The 20659-nt window shown below is 39.8% G+C and overlaps 1 protein-coding gene across 1 annotated transcript in view; it reads left to right on the top strand.

Moving 5' to 3' along the window:
* The window catches only part of CLASP1 (cytoplasmic linker associated protein 1), a 256974-nt gene that overhangs the window by 27420 nt on the left and 208895 nt on the right, over window positions 1-20659 (top strand). The window contains exon 2 of the mRNA XM_012644678.1: window positions 2099-2578. Within this exon, the coding sequence (XP_012500132.1) occupies window positions 2384-2578 (195 nt within the window). The 5' untranslated portion in view covers window positions 2099-2383. The remainder of the gene's footprint in view (window positions 1-2098; window positions 2579-20659) is intronic.

The raw sequence follows: 20659 nt of genomic DNA, 5'->3' as shown, positions 1-20659 counted from the left end.
TTAAGTCTTGTTGAATGCCATCCCTCCCTCACTCCCCTGCATTTTTAGAAGCTGTAAAGTAGAAGATGGGTAATTGTATGCCGGCGCTTTGAAGGAGGGCTTTCCTCGTTGAATGACTTGACCTACGGGATTCCTATTGCTATGAAAAGTTTGTGAGAGTGGGTCAGGGAGCTAAGCGAGACTGGATGTGGCAGTGGTGGCTGTGAAATCCAGGGAGGTGACGCCACGTGGCCCAATGTGGGTTTCTCTTGCACCTCTCTAATGTCCATGCCCTAGTCTCAGGCTCATGGAGCCCATGAAAGACTGTCTACTGTTCAGGGATACCTTTTCCCAGGGCCATTAATGGTTCTCTGCCATGCTGTGATGGACCAGAGCCTGACTGTGGAACTTCTGGAGCTGCAGGTGCATGCGTGGGTTGAAGTGGCTGCATGGTACCACTCTGAGGACATTGGTGGAGTGCAGGAGGCTAGGGCTGCGCAAGTGGAGTCTGTGCAGCCTCTCGCTGTGGAGACCCTGGCACTGAGGGGCTGCCGTGAAGAAGTCTGGGTCCTCTCTGGCAAGCAGCAGGCAGCTAAGGAAACCTAGCAGTCAGCGTAGCATGTGACATTGCGTGAGGCCTTACTGCTGCTGCCCCTCTACCAGGCTGATCTCTTGCTCACCTTCAGTCAGCCACCTCCCTGACAATAGCTCATCTCTTGGCCCTGAAAATCTATCACTTCCACCTTGGACTGTGGGTGATTTTGACCAGTCTGACCCTTCCTGATCCCAACATTTTTGGTCCCCAGTAAAGATACCGAACCACTGCATCATGCTTCTGAGGACATGGGACCCAGTTCTGTGAGAGGAAAAAGAGGTTGAATATCTGGGTTTCCTTTTATTTCTTTCCTGTGTGTAAACATAAGGCACCTCTCTACAGAAAATAAACTTGCTGTATAACCCACCAGAAAGGCTATGATTTTATAACTCAGAGCATCTTTTTTTTAATGTTAAGGTTAGGGGTGGGGATGGGGTCATATTAGAAAGGGAGAGAACTGCTGTGTTTTGACTGGAAGAGTTTCCTTACCCAGAATTTTTAATTTTACTTGATTCATAAAAGACAGATTTACTTGCTGGAAATGTTTAAAGTTGGAACTTAGTGTTGGTGTGAAGAGCACTTCTATTTAGTGCAGTATCAGGGAGGTGCTGCATCTTGAAGATGGGTTTCCTGTGGGTCTTCTTGGTTTAGAATGAGAGTAATCGAGTAATGCTTTTAGGAGAGAAGAAATTGAAGTAAATAAATGTGCACCATTGCTACAGCAGCTATAGATTAACTACACAGCTTGTACAATTTGTGTGGTTAAAACAGTTTTGGTACATTTCCCATATCATGTGTTTTGCCCTACCTAAACATGATTTTGAGATCTCCCGATTTTATAACAAAACACCAGGTCCAAATGGTGCTATTGTCAGCTGAGAATATTCTGTCAATAACTGATCAAAATGTGAGCCTGTTTCCTTTCTCCTTTTGTCTCTCTCTTTTCTTTGTTGTGGGGAGGAGGTAGGGGCTACTGCTCATCCCATTGTAAAGCTGCTAAGCAAGAAGTGTGATGTAGGTGCTGCACTTGATTTTGGTTAATGTGTACAAGCCAGTCAGTTCGGTCAATGATGTTTTTTATGGTGCCTGCCCCACTTCTGGTACTTGGTTTTTCAGAAGACTGTGAGTAAGGCAATAAGCTGCAGTACCTACAGTGATTCAGACACAGAGTCGTGGTGGGTTTTTGGTGGGAAGCAGAACTTGTGCTGCAAATAAATTTGCTAGCTAAAGCAGAAGATTGCTTTCCTGACTGGTGCATTTATAATACAAGCTGGGAAATTGTGAAAAATACCAACCCACCAACTGTTTAGCTCATTGGCTCTCTTCTCTGGGCTTCGATGTTCTTCCTGATAAAAATAATAATTATGTTATTCTGATACGGTTGCCAAGCGTTCATGCTTTTCACTCCATGCGATTATAAATGATTCTGCAGCATGAATCGCTTTGTCTTTGATTTAATGTTTCATAACATTTGAGTGTTATGTTATCTGTGCTGATTTGTCGTTCTCTTCTCTTACTTTTCAGAATGGACTGCTGAATTATGAAGTATTTCAGACCCAATAGTAGAATGTCACTCTGCCACTCACTCCTTTATCTCTTACTAGTTATTTAAATTGGACTTTTAATATCCTACCAGCTGCTCTTCAGACACACATGGTGCATTGTTGCCATTCCCCGGATTGCATCTTTGAAACACAGGCTCTTAGTAACCTTCAGCGAACAAAGAGGCAACCTCTCAGATACATCTACTGGGAGGAAGTCATCCTGACTGCCCTCTAGCTTTTGCTGAATCTGGATTTGAATTCCACCATGGAGCCTCGCATGGAGTCCTGCCTGGCACAGGTGTTGCAGAAGGATGTGGGGAAACGACTGCAGGTTGGCCAAGAACTTATAGACTATTTCTCAGACAAACAGAAGTCTGCTGACCTTGAACATGACCAGACCATGTTAGATAAACTTGTGGATGGACTCGCTACCTCTTGGGTGAACTCTAGCAATTACAAGGTAAGCTGTGCTTTAGAAGGCACTCTTGCAGGTGGCTGGGTTGCTTTGGTGAATCAAAATTGGTCCTTAAAAAAAATCCTTTGTGAGCAACCACATGATTCTTTGGCTTCCAGTAAGACACTCATTTTAGGTTGTGGCTTTTGGACGTTTCATTCTAGAGTGAGTAGTTTTCTTTGATTTTTGTTGGAGATGAAGAAATCCTTTAGCACTGAGAGAAGGTCAAGTGAACAGATAAGGAGAAGCTTTTATTTTGCAAAGTTTACAAGCATTTGCAGCCTTGACGTTTAAGTGTATTTTGTGCCTTGCAGCAAATAGGTCATGAGAAGTTGGTGAGTGGCCCTTCATGAATAATAGATGTCTTCACTGATTTCCTCTGGGGGATCAAATTGGTAATAGGATGTGGAGAATTTTACCTTCAAGTCACTGTTGTGAAGCTGGCCCAGGTACCTGGCCAGAAATAGTATGGATTGTCAAGGGCACTTCTGTGACCTGTGTGTAATGGCCTAGAGGATATCCTTCAGGTTCTAAATATCAAGGCTCTTCATGTGCCTTTGGCTGGGAGTATGGGTGGGGGTAGGTTTGGGTCCTATGGCCCAAATGAGTTGTGAAGGTTGACCTTTTTATTTATTTATTTTGAGACAAGGTCTTGCTCTGTTTGTCTGGGCTAGAGTGCGGTGACATCATCAGAACTTACTGCAACCTCAAACTCCTGGGCTCAAGCAGTCTTCCTGTCTCAGCCTCCCAAGTAGCTGGGAATACAGGTGTGTACCACCACGCCCAGCTAATTTTTCTACTTTTTGTAGAGATGAAGTTTCTCAGTGTTGCCCACGCTGGTCTCTAACTGCTGGGCTTAAGTGATCCTCCTGCTTTGACCTCCCAAAGTGCTAGGATTATAGGTGTGAGCCACCGCGCCCGGCCAAGGTTGACCATTTTAACTTTTGATGACTGAGCTAGGCTGGACTTGAAGTGCTGAAGAGGTGTCGTTCCTCTTTCTGCCCTCATCGTTCCTCCCTCTCCCCGCCACCCTTTCTTTTAGTTTGCCTAGAGGGTGGCCCCTTTGCATCAAGGTTAAGATGGAAGGAAGAGTGGAAAGTTTGCATGACTACTAATAGTTGCCATAGATGTTACAAAAGGGGCTTACAGAAACAGAATCTGCTATGCTTTTTTCATTGACTCAGTCTTTTGAGATTGGTTTGGACTTAGAAACTGGTGCTTATAGGATCTCTTTGTTTGCTCTAGTATAGACTGTTTTCTAAATATATTACTCAGTCTCATCTAAGAACAGTCAGGCTTTATACTTGCTAATATTTCATTTACAACTGGATATAAAGTTTATCTCACCTATCTTTAAAAGCTGAGCTAAAATTCTCTTTCATTCATCTATTTATTCATTTAGCTATAGTTAATTGCTTCTTATGTGCTTGGCATTGGTGCCGGATGGTAGGAATGTTGAAGAGATGAAAGGTGATAGAGTCCAGTTGTTACATTTTTGAGGGCTGTGAAAGCACCTTGTGTGTGTTTCGGTCATGGCTTTACCACTTTTTCTATGTGCATATTAGGATGCTTCTGGCAAAGTAATGGGAAACTGACTTCACTGATCTAAAGCTACTCAAAGAAAATTTAGTATCTCAAATAAATAAGTCCAGTAGTAGTTAAAGCAATGTGCAGGGAAGGAGAGTATCTTCTTGTGTCTCTTACTTGGGAGGAAGCCTTTCTCAGAAGTTCCCCAGCAGACTTTTCTTGAACTCCTGACCTCAAGCCATTCTCCCGCCTCGGCCTCCCAGAGTGCTAGGAGTACAGGGGTGAGCCACCACACCCAGCCTCGTAGCAGACTTTTCTTACATCACATCGGCCAGAATGGCTTTCATGTGCCCACTCCAGTATCATTGGAAAATGGAATGGGTGTCCGTGATTGCTTTTGACTGTCCTGCTTAACCTACTGGTCTTAAGTAGGGGTCCAGCCTCCTCTGAGTGAAGCAGGTGGCCATGTTAAGAAGTGGGGATACTTGAACAGTATCACACTCCTGTTAGGAAGGAGGAGGTTGGTGATGGGACTGGATAATGTGGATGTTAAATTAGTGATCTGTGGAGTCAGCTAAAGTGGGTGAGCTTTCATAATCTCTCCAAGCCTAGTTTTATGGATAATCGAGTTATTATGAGCATTAAGTGAGAAAGTGTGTATAAAGTTATCACACCCCTGCCACATAGTAAGGACTAAGACATTAGTGGTTATTATCAGTCCATGGTTCCTGTCTTTAAGGAGCTCATAGTCAATGGGGAGGAAACTGATAAATAAACACATGGTTACAATACAGTATAGCGTGCAGTAATAGAAATATACAGAATTCTGTGGGAAGACAGAAAATGAAAATAGTTAACTCTGCCTAAAGGAGTTTAGAGTTCTGAAGATTGGGTAGTTTTTCCAGAATAGCGTTTGCAGGTTACAAAGGAGTGAAAGATTAAGACTTGACCCTTTGTAAAGTAATTCCTAAGTAAAAACAGCTTGATGTGAAGAAAAGTCGGGGAGATTGGGTTTGCTACTAACTTGCTTATATCCATGGACAATTCAGTTAACCTGTTTGTGCAATGCAGATGTTAGACTAGATTATCACTTGGGAGCCTTCAAGCTCTAATATCTCATATGACTTACTATAATATAGATGGTTTTATAGTCATGGGCCGTGTGTTGTGGTTCTAATCTTATTATATGGTGCTGAGTGGTGCCCTGGTTTGTGAGTTCTCAGAGTGTGGTGACAGCCTGCCTTGTTCACAGCTGGAGCTTAGAGCCTGGAACATGATAGGTGCTGAACAAACACTGGTTCCATCAGTGAACTCAGGAACATTGAGAGACTGCTCAGCAAGTATTGCTGATCGCTATACTGAAATCCAGAGACTTATCTTTTAAGCCTTACCCCTTTTTTTCTTAATTGTAGATCAGTATTTCTCATTCAGAGACTGTGGTATATTTTAGGCTTTATTTGACATTTTTTATATAGAATGGTTGAAGGAATTAGCTTTATATTAAATAAAACTTTGAAGCTTTGCTTCTTTAATTTGTTTTTTTAAATTAAGGGCTAAAAAAATAATAGGAGAAAGGAAAAGTAATTTTGGCCTTCCAAAACAGTAGTACTTGTGTGTTACTATTCCTTTTCTTAACAGAGGAGGTTGATAAATGCCAGTACTGTATCTTATTTTTAAAAATATTTGGCTAGACCTTGAATAACTGTACATTGAGTATTTCTTAACATAATAGGCAAATTTGTATGTGGTATTAATTGCAGTTTAATGGCTACCATTTATTGCTTACTTTGTGTTAGGTGTATTATTTGCCTTATCTCATTTAGTCTGTATAACATCCCTGCAAGGTAGATAGTGATATCCTCATTTTGTACAAGAAGTAACCGAGGCCCAGAAATATGAGGTAATTTCTATTAGTGATTATGGAACTGGATTTAAATATAGGTCTCTCTGATTTCCTAGCCGGTATTCTTTTCATAGGAACAGAAGTCAGTAAACTTTTTCTTAAAGGCCAGATAGTAATCTTTTAGGCTTTGTGGGCTATATGTTTTTCTTGTAAATATTCAACTAGTCTGGGCCCTTGTATTGCAAAAGCAGCCACAGGCAATACATAAATCAATGGGCTTGGCTGTGTTCCAATAAAGCTTGATTTACAGAGACAGGTTGAGGGTCACTTTCACCTTGGACCATAGTTTGCATACCCCTGTACTAGAACATTGAGTACCCACTGTGTGCCGCTTGGTAAACACTTTTTTCTTCAGTGATGGGAACCATTAGTGATTAATCTGGGAGAAGAGTAGCAAGGTTTATAATTTGTATATAATTTGGGAATAGGGGAGAGCATCCATTTAGATTAAATAGAGCTCAGTTTGTTTTTGGACCACCTTATATGATGTTTCAGAAAACTTGACTTTTTTTAGCTCTCACTCAGACTCATACTGGGATCAGTGTGAATTCTGTTAGCCTACAACTCGTCATCTACAGTGAGCCGGCCTTGGACTTTTTGGGTAGTAGAAATTATCTTGAGGGATGAGCAATTGGTTATTTAAATAATCATACATCTAGAATACCACCAGGGCCACACTGTGAGGGTGCTGTTCAACCTGGAAGGATTTGTGAAGTGTTCCATGTTGTCATAGCTACCACGGGTGTCCTGGTAGGAAACTTAGACATTAAAAATAAAAATAACAACCTCCAGTTTTGAATATGGCTACCCTCATTGATCTGTTCTCCTTTTCCCATTTGCCTTGATTAAAACTTGAAGAAAAGGAAAGATGGTGGGGTAGTTTCCTATGTGCACTTCTAGCTGCTTCTGGTTTTCCCTCCTCCCTTTTCCTTTAGGTGAGAAGGAATGAAAGCTTAAGCGCGATCTGTCCTGGAGAGGCTGCCTGGACTGTGGCAGCTGGAGGGAATTGAGGGGAACTTACGCTGTGCAGCTTTCCCAGGTCATCCTGATAGCTTTTATTCTACCTGATGGTGCAGTAACATGCAGCCTCATAGTCACACCAGTGCAAGCATTTGAACCTTTCGTGGGCTAAGTGGAAACAAACCTTCCTGGTGGGGACCCTGGCGCTTTTGTGAATACAGTCCTGTAGGCCTTTCTCCACATTTCAAAATCCCAAAAGTTCTGAAAGCCTGGTGTTTTTCATAACTCATTCGTCATTTGTCCTGAAGTGAACTGACATGAGACTATTTATAGTCTTTATTTACCTGCATAGGGTATGTTTCACTGCAAAAATATTAATATGTTTGAACGTGGGTTGCTAGTCTGGATTCTGTGCAAGGGATTTATTATATATATATATAATATATATGTATATTTTTATGTATATTTATATATGTTTTTATATATATGTATATTTATATTTTTATGTATATTTATATATGTTTTTATATATATGTATATTTACACACACGTATGCACACATGGTGTGCACTGTTTTACCTTCCTAAAATCTGAAAAATTCTGTATTCCAGAACACATCTGGCCTCTAGAGTTTTGGATAAGTGATTGTGTACTTAAATTAATATTGTAGAGAGTAATGGTAGCCCATGACTATGGTACATTTATTGTGTACCAGAAATTGTGCTAAATATGTGTACATTTTTAACTTGTAGTTAGAAGTCATATATCTTGTTAGGTAGATATTGTTATTCCCATTTTACAGATGAGAAGACTGACGCTCAAAAATCGGGTAACTTGTTCAGGTAATTAAGATTTCTGGGACTTAAACCCAGGTCTTTATGCAACAACTGAAGTTAACTAAGCACTTACAGTGTGCCAGTTGCTGCACTGGGGGAGCTGGGTATACAGTGGGGAACAGATGGGCATGGTCCCTGTCCTAACACTGTGTGGCTCAGTGCCTAGGCTGTCTAGATCTATCTAGTTTGTTATGTGTGGACTTCATCCCTGTGCACATTTGTCTCAAGGCCTATGCCAGGCTGCCTTGTATTTGAAATTTGTGGGTTCCCTGTTAGGGAATTCTAGGGCTTCCTTTGACTCTGCCCTACAGGTACTTATGGTCTGATTGGAGGGACATGTAGGGCATATGAGAGGACGGTGTACAGTGTAAGATGGGAAATAATTCAGTGCTAAATTGCATCCTAGGAATGTGTATAAATGCCGTCATGCGGAGAAGGAAAAAATGTTAGGGTATGCTTAGTTGGAGAGGCCTTAACGGAGAAGTAGAATTAAATAGAGCCAAGAAGAATCAAAAGGGGTAAGTTGCAAAGGGTTCTGAGAAGCCTCTCTTCCTCTCCTGTTCCTCCATAAACTGTAGATTTAGTCTGTCCTAAGCTCCTATACAGAGCACAGTGATACCCCTGAATCAAGTGCATTTGTGGGCAGGAGCAGAGTGTGTTGTCAGATAAGGGAGGTCCCTCTCGTTTCCTTTGCCTAGCTCCCAAACCTTGGCTTTCATTGAGGTTTTTATTACTCACTTTGTGTCCTTGAGAGGAGAGCCAGAAAAGATTATTGGATTCCGATTAAGTGACTTCTGTTTCCTTTTCTGGCAGTCTGCTTGGTGCTGCCACCAAGTGACACATCCTTTCGGAGGCAGTCCATTCTTCCCAGGTTTTCCTTGCAGTGTTCTGTTGGCTGCAGGAGGTGAATTTCTCTGGTGTAATTTAAAAAGACAGGTGTTTCTGTTGTAAGTAGAAAAGCTATAGTGAGCAGCGCTAAGCAAAAGCAAGAAACCTCAGGAAAGGTTATTTCAAGAAAATTTATGAGGATTGTTGAATAAAAATGGTGTACTTGGTGTATATAATTAATGGCATTTTTTTCAAAATACGTGTTTACATATATGCAAGGGCAACAAAGCATACTGGAAATAATTCAGAATTCAGTATGAATTGTCTGGATTCCTGTCGTGGCTCTGCCTCTTAGACCTTTGACCAGGTAACTTTCTTTTTCTGAATGTATTTCCTTATCTGTGAAATGGGTCTGATGATACTACTACATAGGGGATTCAGTGAGTCAGTATATGTCAGGTGCCAGCATATGGTAGCATGTGGTCAGTGAAAGGACATAGATAAAAATATTATGTAGTTATTGGGCCAAATGATAATAAGATCTGTGGAAAGTTAACTTTAATTATAGGTGCTATATGATCAGCTCTATGATTATTCCCATTCCTCACCTGGGGAAACTGCCTAAGGGAAGTGAAGAAATTTGCCTGAGGTTACTCGACTAGAAAATGTCACAGGCAGGATTTTTCTCTGGATAGTCTGACTTTAGAGCCCACCTCTGAAGCAGTATGCAATATTTCCTTTATAATTCTGTAGCACTATTAATAGTTGCATTTATTGGAGCATAAAGAAAAGGGTGTAAGGACACACCCTACAGTTAATGATTACTTTAGGAGACTGGGTCCTGAGTGAGAGAGAAGCAACTCATTTTGTACTTTCATAACAAATAAACAAAAAATATTTAAGATGAATATATTTAAAATAGTTCTTTGGTCCTTGTAGAATCATGACCATATATACTTTTTAACTTTTTATTTTGGAAAATTTCAAAAACTGTGCAGAGAATTTTCATGTGTTTCACTTTACCATGATTGTTTTATTATTCTATTATTATACATATTATTATCCTTTGAGAGTAAGTTATAGACACAGTGCTCCATTGCTCCTAAATACTTGTGTGTATTTCCTAAAAACAAGTTCATTCATTTTTTTAATCTGAATACAGTTACCTAAATTAGGATTAAAATTGATAGACCGCTAATATCTAATCAGTGAGCCTCATTCACATTTCACCTATTGTCCTACTAATGTCATTTATGGCAAAATAAATATTTTATCCTTGTTCATGATCCAATCCAGCACATTTTGCATTTAGGTCTCATGTCTGTATAGCCTCCTTTACTCTGGAACAGTTTATTAGCAGTCTTTCTTTGTCTTTCTTGACCTAATACTTTTGAAGGGTGCAGGTCAATTTATTTTGTAAAGTCCTTCAATTTGAGTTTGTGCGATGGTTCCTCCTGGTTAGAGGAAGGTTATGTGTTCTTGGCAGGAGTACCACAGAGTCACGTGTCCTCAGTGCATCCCATCAGGAGGCCCATGACATCTCTTTGCTCTACATGGTGAATGAAGTGTTTGCCAGGTCTCTTCAAAAAGTTACCTTTTTTCCTGTTTATAATTAGTGGATATCTTGTGAGGGGGATATTTTGAGACTATGTAAATATCCTGTTTCTCACCAAACTTTCACCTGTAGTTTTAGAATCCATTCTAAATGATTGGATTCTTGCCTGAACAGTTATTACTATGCTGGCTGCCAGAGGGTGATTTTCTAATTTCACTATTCTTTCTTCATTTATTAGTTGGCTCTATATGCTTTTGAAATATATATCCTATGTCTATTAGGCATAGGAGGAGTAAAGTGTATATTTTGGTAGTTATCTCAAACAGGAACTACTGCAAAGGAAGAAAAAATATTTAAAATTGATCTTACTTAGTTAGGTACATTTGTATTCATAAATTATTTAAGGCAATCTAATAATTTGGTGAAATATAATAAAATAATGTGATGAAATGTGGTTTGGGCTTTGTTTCCTAGCAGCTGAAGTAAAAATGGAGAGATGGTCAGCTATAAGTTTTCCTAGCTATTATGAAGGGACTATAAAAAGCTGTATAATAGCAAAATGTCTCCTGAATTTGGCAGAATATTAAAGGACACTTTGTAGGAAGGGAAAAAAGCAAAACATGGAAGTGGATGACACAGAGAGTATTAGTGAGGTCCAAGTATTCAGCTGTAGACAGAACTTACCAGCTTAGAGCTTTGGGCTAAGGGGAGTTGTCAGCATTGTGGTGAAAAGAAAACCAAAAGCTAGCAGACCCCCGCTGAGTTATCTTTTTAATACATTGGGTAGAGGGAGAGTCTGTGACAAGGACCATGGTAAACAATCTAGAGAAGGGTTTGGGTGCAGTGGCTCATGCCTGTAATCCCAACAGTTTGGGAGGCCAAGGTAGGAGGATTGCTTGAGGCCTGGAGTTCGAGAACAGCCTGGGCAACATAGCAAGACTGTTCTACAGGAAAAAAAAAAAAATTAGCTGAGCGTGGTGGTACACACCTGACAGGAGTATCACTTGAGCCCAGGACTTCAGGGCTGCAGTGAGCTATGACTGTGCCACTGCACTCCAGCTTGAACGACAAAAAGATTCTGATGAAAATGGCTTGAAGTAGAGAATGGGAGGTCAGCCTAGAGGAATCATTTAAACTACAGCTGCTTGGATTGGGGTAAGAGCAAGGAGGGAGCTGTTAAAGGTGGCTGTCCATTGTGGATGAAATAGATGTGGTTGTAAATAGGGAGGAGGTTCTTTGTGTGAGATTTGATGCCTGGTAGGAATCTTTCCGTGTTTAATGATACTGAAAAGCTTTGTGGATGAGATGGTCTTTAGGACTCTTTTCGTTGAGGGAAGAGAGATATAGCTTGAGCAGGCTCTGTGAAGGAAGATGTGAATAGAGGTAATATTAATGTTCTGAGATACAAGTGGGCAGCTTGTGCCCCAGTAAGGCTGAGCAAATTTCCCAGGTAGAGGAGCTCCAAGGGCAACTGGGAGAGACTGCCCTGCAACACCATAGCAGGACCTTGGTGCTAAGTTGCACGGCAGTGGAAGCCATGGAAAGGCCTCAAGGAGAGCTGTGACCCAGGCACAGCAGCAGAGGGTGCTTAAGAATCTGATGAAGGTGGTATGGACTAGGATTAAGAGGAAGTGAGAGAGAAGCAAATTTGAGTAATGGCATTAGGGAGGAGGATGTGGTGGTTTTGGTATTAGTTTGGATATATGACAGATTAGGGTGAATCTAAGAATTGTTCAAGACTTCAGGTTTCAGGATACAATTTATTGGCTGTGGATAACCTTTTAAAAAAGATGGCCAGATTCTTTTCCTGCGTGATGCATTTGATTTCTTTTTGATTTAAACAATATATTTTAATAACCTGCTCTCGATTATTGAAGGAAAAAAGATAAAGAAAAAAAAATATATTTTAAGAAAAAGCAAATAATTTTGAAAGACATTTGGAAAAATAGCCATGGACATATTTTTGCCTTTGACTTCTTACTTTGGCTGAGGGTCCTAAGCCTATGTGCTTTGGAATTTATACACATATCTTGGGAACAGCCTCTTCAAACACATTTCTTGACAGTGCTTAATTGAAGTATTTTTGTAAATACTGATTTAAAAAAATAATTTTGTTTTTATTACAGTAAAAGTGATATGTACCTGTTGTACATAGAAGAACATAATAACAACAGTTGCAGTGAAAAAATTGAAAATCGCTCATAGTCTTTCGTACTGAGATAACTATTTTGTTGTTTATATCCATAGAAAAAAGAGGAAAAGAATATTTATATAAGACTGATCATGCTATTTTATCAGCCATTTGTTTTAGGTTAAATATATATCATGATCATCTTTCCAGTCAATAAATTACACCACTTAGATGATGACTTAAATTCTATGCGTGTTTAGCCATCATTTCTTTATCCATACTTGGTTGCTAATATCTGGGCTATTTCTAATTTTTTGGCCATCAGCATCACTGCACTGAACATCCTTGCATATACATATGTTTCTGCCTTCATGTGTGCCTCTGTGCTGAAAGTTCTGAAAGATTGAATTGCCGGATCAGAGTTGGCCAGATTGCCAACCCGTCAGTGGTGCATGAGTGTCTCCTTATCACTCCTGGGTGCTACCATTTCTCTTGATATTTTTCCTTTTGGATGGGCCAGAGATATTTGTGTGTTGCTAGAAGCTGTACTAGAGAATATTTCTTCTGCTTCTAACCTTTCAGATGAGAACAAATCTTAAGAAGATATAAAGTAAATGATTTTAGTTTTGTTAATCCCGTTTCCCCCTTAAATGATTGATGAAAATTGTCTGGGTATATTAAACATTGACAGAGAAGGAGATGTCTATAGTTAGGAGGAGGAAGTCCTAATGCCTTGACAAGGTCTACTTCGGAATGGATTGGAGAAGCTGGTTCTATTTGCTGTTATGTAATCCAATTATCTTATTTTTTTTTCCCCTGCAAAACAAAAATAATATTGATTTGTCTTCCAAGCAAGTCGTGAGAAAAAAACTACCAAAATCCATTTCTTTTTAATATTCCCTCCCTTTTTCCAATTGCTTTCATACCTACTGTATAACCTAATAAATGTCAGCTCATCTTAACTGGGCTAGGAGATAGTAATTTTGTTTTTGTTGAGCAGTGAGGGGTAGGTAGGTATGTGATTTTATTTGGTTATTTGTGTGATTTTAACCTAATTGAAATAGTGTTTTTAAAAAAACACTTTTGTAAAGAAAATGACTATTAATAATCTTTCTGATCATGGGAGGTAAGTCAGACAGACTTTAAATTGAACAGAAACTCAGTTGAAACAGTTTAAGCTGAATATGGGCATTGTTGGGGCAGGTCGCCAGGCAGAGTGGTAGTTGATGTCACTGTGGAGAGAGCACTGGGGACTTGGATTGGGAGGACTGTGCTTCTGTCTGCCTGGTGGCTGTGTTCTTGGACACAGGCCTCTCCACAGTGTTACACTCCTGTCCATTTTGGTTCCGACTCGCGTCTCGCAGCTCCGCTGCCAGAGAACTGAGTCTCTCTTTCCCAGGTTGGAGTAAAATAACCACAAATTCCAAAACAACCCCCAAATCTTTGCCCCATGCATTGTGGCCAGGGAGGGACGGCTGCGCAAGAAAATGCTGGCTCTACCACTCATGTCAAGGGACAGGGCAAGGAGGATCGGTTCCCCAAAAAAGAGGGGCCTTGGCTGGGGGCAAGTGGCTCAGGTGTGACAATTGGGGGAACCATGAACTTCATACTTTAGATTCCTTGGCCTTTGGGTTCTAGTGGGAAGCCTCAGGTGTTTGGATCAGAGGCCTGGGTTTGCATCACAGCGCTTTCTTAGTGTTTGTGTGGAGTTAGCCATGCCATTGAGCGCCCGTTTCCTTTCTCTAGGAGAAGACTACTGCATACTTCATGGTGGTCAGGAGCAAGCTACCTGAGGTGTGCCCAAGTGTTTAACTGTGTCATCAAGAGAGACTTTATCCATCTTCCCCAACCCTCTTAGTTCGAGAACTTATCCTTAGTGCTTATACTAAATCTTGGAATTCTAGTACCAAAATACTAATATTTTATGGGTATAATGCCATTCTTTCTGTATATTAAAAATGTGAAGTCTGAATCATTTAGGTATTGATAAATATAAAGAGTAAAGTGCTGCTTTAACATTTCAAATGTGCACTCAGCCACCTGCCTGTCCCGTTTAAAACCGTTCCTGAGGGCCAGGCACGGTGGCTCACGCCTGTAATCCTAGCACTCTGGGAGGCCGAGGCGGGCGGATCGTTTGAGCTCAGGAGCTCGAAACCAGCCTGAGCAAGTGCGAGACCCCGTCTCTACTAAAAAATAGAAAGAAATTAATCGGACAACTAAAAATATATAGAAAAAATTAGCCGGGCATGGTGGCGCATGCCTGTAGTCCCAGCTACTCGGGAGGCTGAGGCAGAGGATTGCTTGAGCCCAGGAGTTTGAGGTTGCTGTGAGCTAGGATGATGCCACGGCACTCTAGTCCGGGCAACACAGTGAGACTCTGACTCAAAAAAAAAAAAAAATTAAAAAAAAAAAAAAAAACGTTCCTGAGTATCTTGTTGTAACTGAGGAAGTGATAATTAAGACTAGAGAAGTTGAGTCTCTTATGTTTATTCATCACCTATATTTTTCTGAGAGCCAGTGTGGGCCCTTTACTTCTGTTAGAGGTCCCAAGTGGAGTAGTTTTAAAATTAGAAGGGAAGGGCAGATGTTAAGGAAATTAGGAGGACGATGTGGTAGGGGGATTAGGAAAGGGAAAGCTCCAGGCCGAGTTTCCAGCCCTGCCCTGATCTGGGCCACCTGCCTGCTCTTGGGGGCAGGATTCCTTGCACTCCTCTTTCCCCTTCAGGTTCAGATCTGTCCTCTTGGGGCCCAGTCTTTTCCTCCTCGGGGATAAATTATTTTATCCAGGATCAGCTATTTTGCTCATTTGTGCTACTTTGAGAAAAGTATGTTCGGAGCAGGTGGGAGAAAGCCAGTGTTCTTCACAGTAGGTGTCGTGTGGGAGCCGACTGTACGCTCCCGACCCAGTCCTCAGGGGCTTCAGTGTGCAGCTCTTCATATAAAATGGATGAGGAGGGTTTGGACTCACATGGCCCAAAAGCACAGGTGGCTGTGGGCACAGTGGAAACACATGCTACACACCAAGGCCAGTTGCCAATAGGTGGACTTTTTAAAAAAAATTCATATTGAGCATAGTTTAGTTCGAGAAAAACTTATGTCTGTGCATAGAGCATAGACATAAATCTGGTATGGCATATTTCGGACTATTAATAGACTATTTTTTAAGGGGGGAGCATTGTAGGGATTATTACAAGTTTTTCATTGTTGGAAATTTTAAAAATAATGCAACAAGGATTTAAAAATTTTCTTCCTTTTTAAGGAATACTGTAAGGCCCTCAAAAATGTTAAACTACACAAGGCAGCTTTATGAATATTAGGTATGTGTTTTGTTTACTTTCTGCCCGGGTCTGTTATCTTTAACTAAAGGAGCAAGTGGAGTGGTCAGGTTTAATGTGACAGAATGGGAAGCCATCTAGAAGTCACCATTTTTTCCCATAAGTAACTATTCTTTTAAGGGAAACCTTGAGTGCTTTGGTAGAAAGAGTTATTTTTATAGGCTGAGGTCTTGATCTCTTTCTTTAAAAAAAGTTGATCTGCCTTCCCCCACCACTCCCCTATCTCCAAAACTAGGTACAACCTGTTTAGGGCAGGGGATGCACTCATAGAATGGGAACACTCACAAAAGAGAGCTAATGTACTTAGTCTCTGTGGAGTTGTGTTCTAAATCTTACTTTGGCAATTGCTTTCCTTACCTTCATATCCTTGGAAATCATGACCTACCTCTGGCTGTTCCAGCTATTGTTTTTTGTAACTGGCTAGCAAATGCTCCCAAGGTGTAGAGATGCTTACAAAGCACTTTGTAATGTTGGGGCTTCCGCTCATTGATTACCTAGTTGGTGTTCTGTTTTCTCCTCTTTTCTTTGAAGATGTCCTCAGCTCTGTAAAGTAGGTGATTTATAAAGGAAAATATAAGAGCCTGGAATCTGGGGCCAGACTGGGTGAGAATCCATATTCCCTCCCTTACTGGCTGTATGATACTGGGTGAATTACTTAACCTCTCTAGGCCTCAGTTTTTCATTTGTGAAATGGGTACCATGTTGATCCATAGGGTTGCCATGAGGGTAAAAGCGTTCATATATAGAAAGTGGTTGACATATAGTAAGTGCTGGCATATGGTAAGTACTTATTAGCTTTATGATCATTTTACGGCATCAAATGTAACATTCTTCATTTCTTTGTGGTTGGTTAGGCACTATCAGTGCCTGCCTTTAGTTACCTGTTATATCATTTAAGTTGTCCCTGAACAGCCAAACAGTGGCAGAAAGAGAGGCCACAGAAGAACAAACAGTTTGTTTACAGAGCAGAGCAGCCTCATTTCAGGAAGCAGTAGCCGAGGGTGTATTTATTGTCTGAGTGTCTTTGCAGTGTAGTGGGTGAAAGTATACTGGCCAGTTCTGTCAGTGCATTAAAATGTGTACTAAAATGGATTGTGGGGTATATACCCCACCTTTTTTTTTTAAAGGACTATTTTGGAAATAATCATCTCTGGGGCATATCAGAATCACCTGATATGGGAGGGAGCATTTAACCTCCGTCCCTCCACCATAATAACCAGGCTTAGAGCATATCTCAGCTTCAGGTAGTTGGTTCCCAACCAGGCTGGAGTGAGGCAGAGAGTTGAAGGCACTGTGTATGCAGCAAAACTGTTTAAGTGAGTTGTGGACTGCCCTATAAGTTTTCCAATGTTGGAAGAAATTGCATTCAAATGAGCACAAAACTGATCATGGGTAATGTACTAGTCTGTTCCTGCTGCCGTAACAAAATAACCAGAGACTGGGTAATTTATAAATAACAGGCATTTATTTCTCACAGTTCTGGAGGCTGGAAGTCCAAGATCAAGGTACTGGCAGATTGAGTGTCTGGCGAAGGCCTAATCTCTGCTTCCAGGATAACACCTTGTTGCTGGAGGGGATGAACAGTGTGTCCTCACATGATGGAAGGGTGAAAGGGCAAAAAGTGTCTAGCTAGTTCTTCTAATTTTTGTAAAGTTGCTAATCCCATTCATCCAGGCTCCACTCTAATGATTGAATCATCTCCTAAAGGCCTCATCACTTCTTACTATCACACTGGGGTTTAAGCTTCAACATGAATTTTGGAGAGGACACAAACATTCAAACCATAGCAGTGAAGAACAAGAGAATATAAACGAGCAAGACTAGAAAACGACTTGGCTGAGGAGATACTAGCTTTGATGAGCACTATGTGGGCACTTGATGGGCATTCTATGAAAACAGGAAGATGATTTTGCTTGAGTCAAAGTGAATTAGAAGTGTTTACTTTGCATGTTTTGCTAAAATTGATAAATGATGACAGAGATTGTGGAAAAGGAATGGTAGGAACATCATGAAGATAGTCACCATGTATTTGACCTCCTCCTATGTGTCAGGTTTCTATATATGCATTATTCTTCAATCTTACCACAATACCCAGAAGTTAGTTAGCTCTGGGACTCCTCCGGGTTAAGTAGTATTCTCTAGGCACATGACATTTGACTAGAATTTGCATGAACGTCTGTAGAACATCAAAGCCATTAGGTCCCTCATTCAGCCTCTGGCTAATAGGTATAACTTGGCTCTGTAATCACATTGTTTAGGGAGTGTGATAAGAAAAACAATTCTTGGATTTTCTGCTGAGCTAGTAGTCTTGCGTAGACAGTTTAAATTTTGATTGAAAGGAATAAAAAAGGAGTTAGCAGATGCTTGGAAGAGCAATAGCAATCTCTTATTACAGTGATTGGGCACTGGCTTCATGTTCACCATGAATAAGTAAAACACCTTTTAAGGTTTAAGAATTTTAGACAGTGGACTAGTACTCTATTGTAACAACCAGAAGAATAATTTCAGCTACCTTAGAAGCAAGTTTAGGAAGAAAACGTGTTTATTTCTTACTTAAGAACAAAAGGGCCTTTGGGAAGGAGAGAAATGATTCTAGGCACTATGTGATAGCTCCTGAGATCCTTTGCTCTGCAGAGTGACCTTGGTAAGATGCTGGTCTGCCTGTGAAGAAAGTCTAAATTATAAGACAGCCATTACTAAAGTGACACACAGGTAAGCAGAATGAACCTTTCCTCCTCATGTTTTTTGCATTAGAGGTCAGGAGAGAGATCTGATTGCACCTTTAAGATAGGAGAGAATGCTTTTTGACTGATTGAGGGCATGGCCTTTAATTTCTAAGTGGCTTAAAGAATGTATGGCTCATTGTTTGTTCATTCCAAAGTCCTAATGATATGGGTGATATTTTTTCTCAGATAGGAATGTGACTTTTGGCAGTGACTGTGCATCACAATGGCTTGAAAATAACCAAGTCCTTTGGAACTAAATTGTGTGGTCTCTGGGCTTGTGTTCTGTGTCCATGAGTGAAATATGTGCATGATGATTAAAAAATCACCTTGAAGTAAGAGATAGTGGCTGTCAAATTGGGAAAATCTTAAAAACCCAACATTAGGAGAACATAAGATATATGTGGGTTAAATATTTCCATACATTTATCTAGGTGATGGTATATTCTGCCATAAATATAGTTTATAAAGAGTTTTCAGTGACATGGGGAAATGCTAATGGAATAATGTAAAATGAAAAAGACAGGTGCAAAATTGATATACAGCAGGATCTCAACTATGTACAAATGTGTAGAAAAATGATATTACTCTGATGGTATTACTCTGATGAAATTATAGCTGATAGGTTTTCTTTCTGTTTTCCTATATTTTCTAAATTTTTTACAATGGGCATATATTATTTTTACAAATAGAAATTTAAAAATTTTCTTCTACAGGTGCTTTTGAGAAGATATTTGTCAGGATATGATAGGGATGATAAAAAATTATCTGTGTTGTCTGCTCTATGAAGAAATAAATGGAAATTGGATTTGTTGCACAAAGCAATGCCTTTGTTAGGTATACAGTTGCATATCTGAAATTAAAGAGGATCAGTAGTAGCTTACATTGATTCCTTAATTTTTCTCTTAGAATCATGGTCACAATAAAGTAACTTTTCATATTTACTATATGGGCTACCAAGCAATATTTACAGTTAGGATCAGGGATCCACTAAGCATAATCAAGTGCTTCAGCCCCACTTTTTTTCCATAAATTTTCATTTGAATGCTCTAAAAAGATAAAAATAAAAACCTGTTACTACATTTAATACATGAAGTGTTTTGATAAGTTTTTCCAGGGAAATGAGCAAACATTGGTATGAATTTAGCTTATTTTAATGACTTCATTTACTACTTTTTACATCTAGTTTATTTTTTTTTTGTGGTAATTGCTGTAGATTTTCTGTCCTTTTTTTTTGCCTCAGAATTTTGGGATAGAAGATTGTGAAATATGCTATGGCCAAATGTTCAGAGTTGATTAGCAATGCAGTCAGAGAAAGCCAAATCTGGGTGTTTGGTTTGATTTCTGCTTTATAGTAGAAGGATAAATTCAAGAGGAAAATGCTTATTTATCCTTTTCAGTGCATAATGGTACTTGTGGAGTTGAAGCATGGTCTTTATATATTACACAGCTTGTAGAATGGAGAGCCTTTGACTTCTGAACGAATGTCTTACCTCTTCCTCTCCCCTTCACGAGGAAAATGGCCTTAGTAAAAATTGTAATTGCAATAGTGATTGTCAGAGGCTGAGGGAAGAAGGGAATGGGGAGTGGCTGCTAATGTGTAAAAGGTTTCTTGAGATGATGAAAATATTCTGGAATTAGTGGTGATGGCTGTACAGTCTGTGCAAATACTGCAAATTACTGAATTGTACACTTTAAAAAGAGGAATTTAATGTTATGCAAATGATATCTCAATTTTTGAAAAAGGAGCTAGAAGAGAAAAAGGGATTCCATCTGTGATGGAATCCCATACATGTGAGAAAGCATGTTCCAGTTCCCACCAACCCCTTCAGTCCTCTTCATAGTAAATTACAGAGAAGCCTGGTTCCTGTCTTGGGAGAATGCCAAATTTTCATAGGCATTTGACACGAGAATAAAATAACCATGTTATTAAATGATCAGTCTCACGTCTAAAATGTTATTATGAAGCGACAATCTAAGGGCATAGATAATACTGTATTTTCAAAGGTCTGTTTCAAGTGATGTATTATGGGGATGTATGAATGAACACTGAATTCTATCTTTAAAATGAAACAAATGTGTACTACTAGGTGTTAACAAATAACTAATAGAAGGAAGTGGGGAAGTATATGAGTTTTGGACTCACAGTAAAGTTTTTTTGTTTGTGTTTTAAGAAGCAATTTATTATACTTTTGAAGTGTAAAAAAAAACCAAGTAAAAAGAAGAGCTCTAATGTTTTTTGAATGTCTAGTTATGTACCAGATATTGTGATAACTGCTTTTAATATTT

This window comes from Propithecus coquereli, unplaced genomic scaffold (genome assembly GCF_000956105.1).
Source record: "Propithecus coquereli isolate 6110/MARCELLA unplaced genomic scaffold, Pcoq_1.0 Scaffold217, whole genome shotgun sequence".
Classification (NCBI taxonomy): Eukaryota; Metazoa; Chordata; class Mammalia; order Primates; family Indriidae; genus Propithecus; species Propithecus coquereli.
This window is presented reverse-complemented; position numbering and strand designations above follow the sequence as displayed.